The sequence below is a fragment of the Scleropages formosus genome, chromosome 10 (assembly GCF_900964775.1).
Source record: "Scleropages formosus chromosome 10, fSclFor1.1, whole genome shotgun sequence".
Taxonomy (NCBI): domain Eukaryota; kingdom Metazoa; phylum Chordata; class Actinopteri; order Osteoglossiformes; family Osteoglossidae; genus Scleropages; species Scleropages formosus.
Window position 1 is genome coordinate 8,901,645 of NC_041815.1, and position 13,845 is coordinate 8,915,489.

The 13,845-nt window shown below is 41.0% G+C and overlaps 1 protein-coding gene across 3 annotated transcripts in view; it reads left to right on the forward strand.

Annotated features, from left to right (window-relative positions):
- Window positions 1–692: 692 nt before the first annotated feature.
- stim1a (stromal interaction molecule 1a) overlaps window positions 693–13,845 on the forward strand; it is a 37,638-nt gene continuing 24,485 nt past the window's right edge. For all 3 annotated transcript variants that reach the window (XM_018758796.2, XM_018758794.2, XM_018758795.2), the window contains exons 1-5: window positions 693–814; window positions 1,133–1,212; window positions 2,241–2,364; window positions 9,192–9,322; window positions 11,544–11,658. In XM_018758796.2, the coding sequence (XP_018614312.2) occupies window positions 2,256–2,364; window positions 9,192–9,322; window positions 11,544–11,658 (355 nt within the window). In that variant the 5' untranslated portion in view covers window positions 693–814; window positions 1,133–1,212; window positions 2,241–2,255. The remainder of the gene's footprint in view (window positions 815–1,132; window positions 1,213–2,240; window positions 2,365–9,191; window positions 9,323–11,543; window positions 11,659–13,845) is intronic.

Consider the following 13,845-nt stretch of genomic DNA (forward strand, 5'->3'; position numbering starts at 1 on the left):
GTTCCGATGTGGAGGAATGAGCGTCCCCCTTTCACTCAGAACTTTGAAATCTGTTTTAAAACAGTGAAAAAAGTGTGAGTGATGGTGAAAATTGAACCGTGTACTTAAATTTAAAAGTTGTTTGTTGAACTGAAACTGCAGACAACGCTGCAGTGTAGGATATAGAGATGTAAACAGAAGAGTGTTGGTTCAAGCCCCATCTCTAAAGTGCTCATTTAAATAAAGCTTAATTAGTTGGTAAAATAATGCAATGATTATGGTAAATGCACCTTCAAGGAAAGGAGTTAAGAATAATAATAATAATAATTTTAGTAATAATGCATTGCTTCGAGGGGTGCGGTGGCGCAGTGGGTTGGGCCACAGTCCTGCTCTCCGGGGGGTCTGGGGTTCGAGTCCCGCTTGGGGTGCCTTGCGGCGGACTGGCGCCCCGTCCTGGGTGTGTCCCTTACGCCCTGTGTTGCCGGGTAGGCTCCGGTTCCCCACGACCCTGTATGCGACAAGCGGTTCTGAAAGTGTGTGTGTGTGTATTGCTTTGACAAGTTTCATATTTTGAATTTGTGCTGCCCGAAAACGCATTTAATACGGTCCATTTGTGGTCACGTGTGGTCGTGCTGCGTCCCCTCCGCTCCTCTAGGGGGCAGCCGCACCAAAGGTCCTCCCCGCATGCAGGGGGCGCTGCGGTGTTATGCAGCCACTCGGCAGCGCTGCGGCTTTCGAGCTCGCGTTTGTCCTGTTAGCGGAGCCGCAGCGTAGCCCCTGCAGGAGTTCCAGCGGTTCGGTGGGAGTGATGAGAGTCGTCGACGTGAAGTAAAGAGTAAGTAGAGAGGGCAGCTGCGCCAGAGTCCACGACCACGGTGTCTTGCGTTTATTCGGCAGTTTTTTTTGGTCCGTGAAGGCGGTAACTCGTATCAAACGTTAACGTTCGCTGTAGTCAGTCAGTCAGTGTGTGTGTGTGGTGTTGTTGCTCTGACACACAGCACGCTTCCGTCGGCGCGTCTCCACGGTCGCAGCCCGACCGTCAGCCGCTCGCCGAGGGAGGACAGACGAGGCGGCAGCGGACACACAGTCGTTTGTAGGGGTTTCGGAGGGACCGCGCACCGCTGACAGACTGAATCGGCTCTCTGTGTTTCAGATGCCATGGGGCTCCGAGGGGAATGAACCGGACACCGCACTGCCACTCATGCAGCAGACCTGAACTGAAGGCTGAAACTGGTGAATATGCAATCACACAGATGCACACACATAAACGATGTTAACCCGTAAAAAAAAAACCGCAGAAACACTAACTGTACACCCTTTACATACATAGGAGCAGGTAGACGTCCTCGTGGCGTGCTCGTGCCCCACTGCTCTACCTCAATCACCTTATTCACCCTGCTGGTAGCGGCCACAGCTGTTGCCTTTGAACCCAGAGGTTGCAGGTTTGAATCCCACCACCAGCTGTAGTACCCTTGGCTTTTATTTACAAAAAAAATTGTAAATAAATCAGTGAAAACCGCTGTATAAATCATGGGTAAATAATTGCGGGTGTAATGTAAAGTTGCTTTGGAGAAAAGCATTACCTAAATGAATAAAATGTAATCTGCATGAATATTGATATATTAATTGATAGAATGGCCTGTTATATATCTGCGATGGTGAAATATGCTGTGGTGGATAAAACGATCTAAGCAAAGAATAATTAACAAACCTAAACGGGTAAATCCACGGTTTGAGTCATTTCTCATTATTTATAGCAATTGCATATAATATTTGCTGCAGTTCGTGAGTAGGATGTGGTAATTGAGGTGAGATTGAGATGATTCCGACGCCGGCAACGTGTCACTTTTGACAACCAGGTCCAAGGTGTTGTGAAGGTGTAATCTTAAACAACTGTTATTTTACAGTCGGAATTTGCAAATTCCTAAATGCTTGTAAGGGGTCTTAAACATCTTTTCACATTTCTTTCTGCTGTAGTTGCAGGAGTTATGATGAAAAATTGTACTGAGCCATGTTGGTGGACATCTTGCATGGTTCACCGATGTTGTTTGAATGTATGGTGTTGGCAGATTGCTGGCTCCTTAGATCACGTTACTATGATTAACACTGGGTGATCCGATAGCTTGCTAAGTATTCCTTAGTCTTTCTTGCCCGAGCTCAACAGATTGTATGTTGCCCAACTCCAAACTGTCTGCTGTCAAAATGGGGTGAATACACTGGTAAATACTGATGCTGACGACCTCTTGACTTACCTGTTTCAGCCCCCGAAATACACTATGGATTTCAGCAAGTGGGTGACCCTGTGGATAGCTTGCTTCTGCCTTTTGGGATATAGACCAGGCAAAATCAGTGCGGATCACACACATGCTGAAAATGGAGTATCGGGTAAGTATTGTACTGATCTGAAAGCATTTTTTTTAAAAAAAAAAAAAACTCTAAGTTTGTGATGTGACCTATGAGACCTCGTACTTGCTTTGTCAAAATACTGCAGTAAAGCCGCTAGTTTTGGAGGTTGAAAATGAACGTGTCAGTACTGTGAACCTTCTCCAGCCATCTCTTACACTGTTGCTGTATTTAGAAAGTGTACAGCACTTAATCCGGCAATGACGGGAATAGTACAGGCACACATTCTACATTGGGCACTGTCCTTTCTGACTTTGTGGCAGCAGTGAAATGTCAACATTTAACGGTGAACGGCTTTGACAGCGCTGTGCGTTGTTGTGGAGTAAACGATAGACTTGACAGAGAATGACAGCAGGAGCTGGTCAGCACGAGCACATGCTGAACATAAACAGCCTGACAGTAGCATTGTGAATTGAACGAGAGTGTACAGTTTATTTTATGTTTATAAAGATTGACTGATGTAGAGATAAATATTTGAATCTGGATCTTGTGGTCCAGAGTTCTTTTCTAAGTGAAACTCAGTCGCAGCTGAAGAGACTTGCTCTGAGTTTTGACCTGAGAATGAAAGGTTTTTCCATTTCATTTGGTAAGGTACATTTTGTATCTGATGATGACTTTTCTGGGTTGTCGACTTTACCTGGGCTTCAGAGCATACAGAGGTTTACACCTGGTTGTATGTGGCTTGCAGTGTAAGGATTGTATTGCTATTAATGGTATTTGTACCATTGTACTGTTTTCTGGAGACAATTATTCTCGCTTCTGTCTTGCTGCTTTAGTTCAACTAGCAACGGCCAGCTTACCAAATAAATAATTTACCTGACAGTTTCACTATAAACTGTGACGTATAGGAATGTGTTAGAAAGTTCTTTTCAAAATCTTCACAACATTATTTACCTTATACATTTTTCATACTTGTGTGATGGATGCAGATGCATATGGTGACGGAAACGAACTGTCCTTAAGAATCATACATCTGCAGCTATGTCTCTTACTCCTAAGGTAATGCACAAATTGTGTTTTCTGTGAGATGTATGTCGCTTTGGAGAAAGCGTGTGCTAAATGAATAAATGTAAATTTTTATTTAATCAAAGTGACAGTTGTCATATCAAAGTCCAGAACTGCATTGCAGTGCTTGGTTTTACCCACGCTGAAAGAGACTCTCTGCCTGGCCTTTCATGCCATTGAGCCAAGTTTCTACCTTGGTTTATGCCTTATTGTGCAAATGTTTAAGTATAACTGTTTTATTTTGTTTATGGTGCTCACAATGTATTCAGAGGTGCTGGAGACTAATTTTGGACAATGTTAGTTTAAGGATGTGACCTATGCAGTACTGCAATTTTTTTTTTTTTTTTTTTTAAACGTCTATATGCAATCACATGCCTAGGAAAAGTCAAGTTGCTCAAAAGGTCCCAATTACAGGACCTTTGGATACTGTTCTTGAGTTTCATAAGCACGGTTAAGGTGCTCAAAATGACTGCACTTAATGACTTGAAAGCCATGTTACCATTATGTGAAGCTCAGAGCACTTGCAGACTTTTGTTGAATTGCTCCCTGGCACATGCTGTCATCTCTCCCCGTATCCGGTTGTTCCTCGTAATGAACCGTGTCCTATTTAAAGTCCTGTTTTGAGTTCAACGTTTGAGCAATTAGCTGGGAGCAGCCATGTGTGTAGAGTTTCAGCAGAAGCGGTACAGTCAAGGGTCAGAGTCTTTTTGCATCCGCTCTGACCTGGCACTCGCTTTTTAAAGATTTTACAGATTGTCAGAAACTTTTTGATTGTCCAAACAAAGACACTAATGACAAAATTGAGCACTGGGACACTCTGTGTCTGGGTGCTGCCCGTTTTAACTGCTGGAAAATGGTGCCGGAGTCAGATCTTCAATGCCTGTTGGCAAGGCAAGAAAAGATAAATATGCAGGCAGCACAACTTAATCTCCTACTGGGTGTACATGGAGGAGGGCATGATTGATGACTTTGGAAATAGGCAAAAAGTTTGCAAACCAAATCAGTTTCAATGCACAAGGGTGAACTGAGCAGATGGGGAACTTCATTTGACTTGCAGGGCAGCAGATTTGATGCGTTTGACGCTCTGTGTCGGATGGCATTGTTACCAAGTTGTGTTTTGGTGGCCCTGGTAGTCACTCAGAGCTGCCCTTGTATGTACCACCTGTCCCACTCCTTTCACCCAAGCTGAAAATGTGGATGGATGGCCTGCTGTTATGGTCTTCCTTAGGCACCATTTGCTGGTGCAGTGAAGCACTTGACAAGACATTTACTTTCTGTAAACCATGGTCACGTTTCACACTTGCGGCTGCCATTTCTGAACTGTATTTGCTTGGGATTGATGTCAAGCCCCCCCTTCAGCTATAAGGCATTTCAGTGAGGAATACGGCATTATTCTGACAGGTTAAGTACTCCGTGTACATTTTATGAAGCTTTGGGCAGTCCATCACACTTTCCTTGCCTACAGCTTTATCTTTAATCTGAAGTACAAGTTTGGATAGCGGTTTTGGGTAGCTAGGCAACACGTCTTAGTTGCTGCACAGATTCTTTTGTGTTGTCTTCATTTAAAACGCTTGAATATTTCAATAGGAAATTGAATTTTAATAGTATTGTACTACTAAAAATTGTAATAATACAGCACATATGGCACAGCTGTTCTCTTTGCTACAGGGTCGAAAAGCCGCCATTGGTTTTAGCTCAGAGAAGATGTATTTTTTTTTTTTTTTGCTTTCGTTGTTCATGAGCAGTATTTTAAATGGGTAATGTTTACTTTAGCATGCACACAATCTACTGAGGGATAGAGGGGAAGGTTTCAAAGGAAAGGCCTTTGTTACTGTTTATTTTCTTGTCAGCCACCCTTTTCTAAGAGTCTTTCTTCCACCACCAAGAACCTACCTCCATTTACAAAAATGCCCCATTGTCCGTGAGCTTTGGCCATCATAATGTTATTTGTCTTCATGATAATTGTGTAGAAATTTTCAGGGGAAAGCCTCTACTCAACGGTGAGAAATTTTTTCAGAAAAAGCTTAAAATATTATATATGCAATGTATTGTGAAGTTAAAGCCTGCGACAAAATGCTTGAGTCATTGTAAAGATTATTAAACAGATTTTAAACAAATCTTTTTTTTTTTTTTCTTCCCCAACAGCATTTTCGGTTCTTAATTCTCCATTTCTGTACAGATACTGTTGATGTTTTGACTGCAGTGGGCTTAATCTTGTTCATCTTAAAGATTATGTAGACACCTGAGAGCAGACCATTTGCTAGTAAGGGAGGAGTCAGCTTGGCTCAGATTTCTCCCATCAGCTGGTCCCTCCGAGATGAAAGCCGACAGAGCCAGTGCCCACAATTGGGGATCTACGAGGAGACCTTGGGGTGTCTTTGAGTTGTCAGTGCAATGCAGAGGGAGGATTGCTGGAGTTGAGGACCATGCCTGTGAATGCAGGATGTTTATTGTTGACCTGCATCGATCTGGGTCTTGAAAGTTTGTAAGCATTAAACTTTTCACTTAATTGCAGTTGTTTAAGCCAGTTGATGGAAAAACATGCTTCATAAACTATAGTAAAATACTTTGAATTGTTTTAACCATCACTCTGTTGCCCAAGCTAAGGGTGAGTTTCCTTTATTGCTTATTGTTGTTTTATTTTGCATTTCCTGAAGGAAACTGCTTCTTTCCGAGTATCGAGCAAGCACAATATTTGGTGTTTTGGGGGTTTCCTGGTTTGTTTGGGTGGACGGGAATCAACAGCCAGCATACAGTCAACATGAGGTTCAGGAAAGTGGATGAATAAGAATGATAAATGTATTTGAGAGAATTATTTAGTGCTTTGTTTGCACAGTGGCAAAGGAAGCAATGCTCATGCCTCACTGCTCTTGAGCTGTGGTTTTTAATGTGGGATCAAATTTGACACAAGCTCTGGAGTTTTTTGTTCTCCCTGTGTTTGAGTGGGTTTCCACCAGTTGCACCATTTTTTTTGTACGTGAATTTGTGACTCTAAATTTACCTTAATGTGTGTGACTGTTTGTATGTAACATTGCTCTGTTGTATAAATAGCAAAATGGCTGCAGGTAGTTTAGAATATCTTGGATTGTAAGTCTTCATGGACAAAAGTGTTAGTTTAATTTTGTGTGTGTTGGTATGCCTCTGTTAGTAATTTAACCAATTTCCTAACACAGCAGTGTGTTGAGTGGAGGGTTGCATGTCCCATTTGTGTGTCTTGTGAGTGTGATCTATACTTCAAACCAGTTGGTCCATTGAAGCGCTCACCATTGTGGGTTTAGTTGCGTGTGAGACGGGAGGTCCGCTTACTATCCTTCTGCCTATAGCTCACATTTAAAAACAGCCTGTGGGCAGGATCTGCATTTACCCACCGCTGTTTCTTACTCGCTGTATGAGTTGAAAGGCCGGAAAGGGTTCGGGGCTTTTCTTTTTATTTTTTAAATTCATGTACAGCTTACATATTAAGCATACTGCCCCATTGTTGTCTGCTGGACCTTGGTCAAGTTAGTCAAGTACAGTGTACAGCTTTGCAGTTGCTGCATGATCTCAGTGTTGGCCCATGGTTTGTGGGGCAGCTTGCTTGAGAGCACTGTGTGATGATACCAAGTTGGAAGGTTTGCTGTTTTGAGTAATATGTCGCCGGCATCCTCTTTTGTCCCTCACACTCGCATTGCGTTTTGCCGAATGGTGGCCATACTTTCCCAGCAATAGTGCACTTGTTCAAGCATGCATGGAGGCACAGTCGGTTTCCCTGTGCCCTGAGTGAGCATCGTTTGTTTCTTTGGCCCGAATAAACTTTACAGTTCTCTTCCTCCCTATTTTTCCCCTTTAATTTGCCACAGAAACTGAACTGGATTTTCAGTCTCAAAATAGGCACTGGCTGGACTCACTTAAGCAATTAGCTATAGTGTCCATTTTTTGTGATGTCCACCATGGATGAAGAAGCTCCTCTGTTGAAGTGAAATTTTGAACACATGAGATTAGGAAGCCTCATTTATCAACTACAGGGTTACAGAGTTGGGTGTAAAATGTGTGCATGCAAAATTCCTTGAAAAAGTCAGGTTTAGGAATATATGCTGATATGCATACCTTTTGTGAGCTTCTTCCATAGAGTATGAAGGTTTCTTTGTGGTCAGGATGGCTGATTACAGAAAAATGGATGGAACTTATTCCATTGAAATGTTAATAAGTTAAATTATTTTTAGTTCATCACATCTTCTTTTCAACTCTCACTGCTGTAATTACCCTCGGTGCAACCACTAGTTTTTTTCTCTAGCAAGACTCCCAATAATTTTGTTTCCTAATTCTGGTTTTTGACAGCATGTAAGCTGTTTCTGGGTACTCAGCTCTTATAGAAAGCAATCTCATCCAATAATAAACCACTGAAATGCCTTATGAAAATATGTACCCATATTCAGTGTTCTTATTGTTCTGGAAAACTGCATTTTTGCTCATTGTGTCTTCATTTTACTTCCACAACGGGCGTTTGACTTGGAGTCTCAAACCCAAAAAGTTTTTGTCCCTCATTCCAGTCAACCATGCCATTTTCTGTCTAGTGTATCAACCTTTACATTTCCCTGGAAACAATGACCACTTATGTATCAGTAGGGTTCGAATGGTGGTCGTTGAGCTCTTCACTGTTGGTGTAGGCACTGGATGAAGTCATATTCCTTTATTAACACAGTCGCAGTTCTGACTTTGAAAAACAAGCTTCTTCCTGTTGCACTGACAATGTCAACTAGTCACAACCATTGATTAAATTATAAGTGAAATGGTAGATTCAGTATGGATTTTTACAAATAAAGTATAAACTTGTAAATATTACATTTATTAACAGACGCTTTTCTTCTAAGCGACTTCCAGTGGATACTATGTAGTAGTATCAGCCCACACACCTTATTCACCAAGATGACTTACACTGCTTACAATGGGTCACTCACCCATACATCAGTGGAACACACTCTGTTTTTCTGTCACTCACACACCATGGGTAAACCTGAACAGCCTGTCTTTGGACTGTGGGAGGAAACCAGAGCACCCAGAAGAAACCCATGCAGACTTCACACAGACTGAGCAGGGATTGGAACCCATGTCCTCTCGCACCACCCAGGCGCTGTGAGACCGCAGCACTACTAGCTGTGCCATCGTGCTGTTATTTAAATAAGCTTTTATAACATGTATACATTTATTGTAAATTCACAATCAGAGGTCATCTCAATGTTTGCTAGGAGCTTTGCAGCACCTGTAATGCAGTAGTTTGTGTGTTTTGCACAGTGAGAGACATGGGCAGTGAGCTTATGAACTTTCTTTGTCAGAAACATACATGGGTGAAATTAAATACCTCCTGAAAAGGTTGCAAACAAAGTGAAAAAGGCATTGGGTAACATGCATAAAAGACCTTTTACTATGATATTTCAATACATTTTTTTGTTGGAATATTGGCAAGTTACGCTCTCCACAGTGGTACTTTGTTTGGAATGAATTTTACTCATTATGTGAGAACCGGTTGTATATTAAGACTGTGAGCTTGTCTGCCTTCTATTTATTATTGAGACTTTGGCAAAAAGTCGATATGTTTGCTTTGGGAAGCACCACATGCTATAGTCACATGTCCCCATCCCTATGGTAAACACCACAAATGCCATGATACTTTCAATCAGTACTGCTAAATATGGTCATTCTGTATCTGTGTGTATTTGTAATTTCTTGGTATACTATTGTTTATTAAGCAGAAAATGTAACAATTTATAGTTTATTGATGTTTGTGTGAAATTTTTCACTTTTGCCGCTGTCTCCTTGTTCACCAGAGCTGTGCCGGATCGATGAGCCACTCTGCCAGGATGAGAATGCAGTCTTGAGCTTTGAGGCCATCCGCAGTATCCATAAGCAGATGGATGACGATGCCAATGGCAACGTGGATGTGGTGGAGACAGACGGGGTAAGTGCTCTGTGGCTCCCGTGCTTTTGGTAACACTAGGATTAATCTGAGCCATAATGGCTCCATGTGGCACTGACTGCTTCATGTCTGGTTGTGCTGCCTTTTCTCTGCTAAACTTGTTTTCCCTACAGATATAAGGCTTTTATTAGCGGTATCGAAACAAAATGGGGACATGACCAAGTTGAGGCAGAACAGAAATGGCAAAAACCAAATTGAGCACAAAAGAAACTATAGAAAATGGCCATCTGAAATCCTGAAAGCTGTGCTTTTACCTCTTCCTGTGATCTGAGTTACACATTTTCAAAGACACTTCCCAGCTTTTGCTTGGATTCTGGCCACAGAAAGAAAAGAAATGATGCTCACCAGGCGCAAGCCTACTACACCTCCATGCTTGCGGAGCAAAGCAAAACATTGATTGATGTAAAGTAAATCTGACCTTTAATTTTCATTGCGCATATTTTTGCTGAGTTAAAAAAAAAAAAAAAAAAAATGGGGCCAGATTTAAAATCAATAATGCATTCATAGTCTTGAGTACACAAATGAACAGTTGTCTCCCTCGGTATCACAAGCCTGTAATATTGCATGGTGTCTGTTGTAAAATGTGCATTAAAGTATTGGTTAAACAACTATTGCTACAATGTGACCAAGAACTGTAGGAACTCAGGATAGTCTTGTAAGTCTCGTAGCATAGAGGTGGTGGAGGGCAGGACTGCTAATGGTGTTGATTTCACTTGGTCATAATAGTCATTTTCTTTTTTAAGTTTTTTTTTTTTTTTTTTTATATATAATATACATATATATTTATAAGTGTTATTGGACTTACCTAATTGGTAGTTTCTCTGTGACATGATTTTTTTGGGGACAAGTTGTTGCTGTAGTTGAAGTTAGTGTAGTTACTGCTCTCCCTTTGTTGTTCGCTTTTGGTTGTATATCACCACCGAAATATTTTAACAGTTTAAAAAATATTAACTCTTGTACATTTTCAAGTTTTTAAGAAGGCTTAGGTGTTCGTTATTGCATTAAGTTCAGGGTAAACACAGTGTGTTTGCTTCTTGCTGAGAACAAAACTACTGAATAAAACTGTTGTGCTAAGTAAAGAACTGGAAATGTGAACTTGGGGCTGTCCATGTCTGACCCAGATCAGCTCAGTAAATGATCACCTCACTGAGAAAACTGTACACTAAATACTTCCGGATTCTTGCAAAAAAAAAAATTTTCCTACCATGCTTTGTCACAGTATCTTTGGACAGACACATGGTGTTTACTGAGAATGTCTGAAAGTAAATGAATGTAACAAACCATGTTGTCATGCAGACTATTGTGGAGGAAATAAAATTCCTGGAACATAGTATTTATTTTTGTTAAAAGAAAAGCCCCTGATTCCTAAAGTTGGATTTGGACCTATTTAATTTGTTATTTTTTGGATATCTTTTCCAATGTGACACCTTCTGCTTACATAGAAACTGCTGGTAAAACGAATGAAATAATCCTGTGTAATGTTCATTTTGGGTCCAATAATCATCCCATTTCCTGGCTAGTTCTGCTGAGAGTACTTGGCTAATTGCTTCACCTCAACAAAATTTGTTGCCAGTGACATTGTTAGTTTATCCTTTTTTTTTTTTTAAGGAACTCCACTTCTTTTGCAACATGCTCTGCTACTTTAGGACAAGCAGAACACATGTAAGAGATTAATAAATTTGCTGGAGGGACATCAGCACATTTGTAACGTTCCTTTGAAACAGACTGCTGTACTTTGCCTGTTTTGTCAGGTGAGTTAAAAATGATGGATTCCATCTTTGTTTGGACTGGTTGCAATATGATTCACTGTTATTGATAGCTGGTCTCCCTTTTAGAAAAGTCAGTGTGAGCTCTACCTGGGTTGAATGGGCAAGGTTTGATGTAGGAAGATCCTGAAAAGTCCTTTGTCTTCAGTGGAGTTCTTGGCCTCTCAGGGCTTTGAGCTCCTCTCATCTCTTAAGTCTGCTTCGGTTCACATTCAGCTCAGAGGACATCGCCCATTTCAGAACACACGAGGCGGATGGCTTAAAATTCCATGCTTACATTTTCAAGTCTGGGCTCAACTGAACGTATGAATCTTACTTAGCTTATCTGCTCCTCTCTGTCATTTGTCTTTATAAAATTAAAGTAAAAAATGGTAAAAATGAGGTCATTTTTGTCTGTTTGATTATCCTGTAAAACTGATTCTGTCCTTGTGCTACAGTTCCTGAGGGAGGACCTGAACTACCATGACCCCAAGGCTAAGCACAACAGCTTCCATGGGGATGACCAGTTTATCAGCGTGGAGGACTTGTGGAATGCTTGGAAGGGCTCTGAAGGTGGTGTTCACTTTCCTGTCTTTGAAAGCATCCTCTCTACTCCAGCCAGTTAAATTACTGTGCCTGTGTAAAAATGTAGGTGAAAAGGTATACCATCATTAGTTTACAGAGTGTATTTCCTTTTCTAGAGCTTGCAGTGATAGCCATTTATACAGCTGTATGATATTACTGGATTGATTCAGGTTAAATATCAACTTTCCCACACAAAACCAGTTTGTAAACCAGTAGGCAGCTTACTCTTTTATTCAGTTGTTGAAATAACATCGCTAGTTCTGTTTCTACCACTCCTAGTAATCCAACCTACCCCACATTCCTTTGTGCCATTTACATCGTGTACTTCCACCCACCCTCCCCAAAGGCCAGGTATTGTTTGGCACTTACGTGTTTAGTGTTCAGTACTCCATTTGCTACCAGTATGTGACATTTCTTTGAACAACAACGCCTGTTGTAACAATGGGTTTTCCCGAACCTGTAATATACTTGCTCCCCTAAAAGAATACAGTTGCAAATGTTATGGAGGAAAATGCTGAAATGTGTAGTATCATTTTGATGTAAAATGAACAAAGCACCAGCTTCCTAAGTGGTTTCATGTGCATTATACCCAGATGAAAAATTAAATCTGAAATTTATGATCGGTCTCTAATCAGGACAGGTGCAGGTTGATGGTTAGCTTTGATGCAGGGTACAAAGTGTAATTTGGTGCAGTGTAAACCAAAGCAAAACACTACTTCATTCTTTTAGAGTCACAGATGATAAAGCCTGAGTAAGTGCTCTCCAACTTATATGTGAAATACAGTATGTAGTGATTTAGATAGGTGTGACCCCAAACAAACACAGATACCATAACTAGACCTGAAACCTGAGTGTTGGAGACCTCTGCAATGTGATGATGTCAGTGCTCAGGACTGTGTAAGCAGTTGACAGATGCCATAGTACTCTAGAATCAGAACAAGCTGGTAGTTAGATGGGAAAGAACATCATCCCAGGGTAACTCAGAAAAGGGCAGAAGGTGTTTTAGAAACAAGATCCTCCAGGAAGATTGAGCGGATACAAATCCTGCGTTGCAGCATACTGGTGGATGCCTGTCACCTTCTGAAATGCCATATGTGAACTGACATAGCCAGCTGGTCTAAAAGAATAATTTGTTTATTCAACTTACATAAGTGGGCAGGATAAATGAAGTACATTATGGCTTATAACAATACAAAGGCAGTAATCACATGACAGTCTGAAATGAAGTGCTATACTGCATTTAGCACCCATTAACAAAATCAACATCACTGTGAGACTGATGTGTGTGTTAGGTAAAGTCTGCAAAATGTCATAGCAGAAATGAAGCCAATAGGCCCCAAGGCAGGTCTTCAAGAGGCACCAAAACTTTAGGTCACTGAGAAAGTTTGAGGTTGAATGAGAATTTGCTTTCTGATCGCATTTGGAGAGGTGCAGCATGGAATGGTTAACAAGAGGGAGCTCAGAGGTGTCATGAAGGAAGGTGAGGACAGATCGAAGATAAAGGCCATAATCATGTAGAGAGCTGTAAGTGTGGATGAGCCTTGACCCAGATGATAGCACCCATAACAAGCCAATGGAGAAACTTTTTAGCAGTGGTTGAGTAGAAGTGTAAAGCATAACATAGTAGATGAAAGCAACCCTTCTATAGAGAACTGCAGTAGTCAAGTCTAAAGAGAATGAGCATAAACGAGAAGTTGAGCGGTACATATCGTGAGAATGAAAAGGCAAAATGGACTACATACTTCTGTACAACAGATGAATGTTATTAGGTGATGCTTTCAGTAACATTCCCTTTAAAATTTGTATTATGCTTTAGCATCACCTCCAGTCTTTTGGGATTTTGCTTCAACTTGTCAACCTCTTATTTGTCTTAAGGGAGCTATTAATTTAACCTGGGTTTTCATCACAATTATTGTGTTATCTCATCAATTCATTCATGTTCAGAGACTACATATGTATGGTTTCATTGATCCAGAGGTGATCCCTGGAAGTGTGGAGCACAAACCTCTATGAGAATCTAATCGGTCAATAAGAGCAATTTAGATTCACATGCAACACACTCATGAACACAAGAAAAAGCTCAGACTTTATCTGGACAGAGCCAGGATGTTCTTTGAACCTACATGCCAGGAGTGTTGAGGTGCCAGTGTTCCCAGTAATTTCCTTTTTAATCTA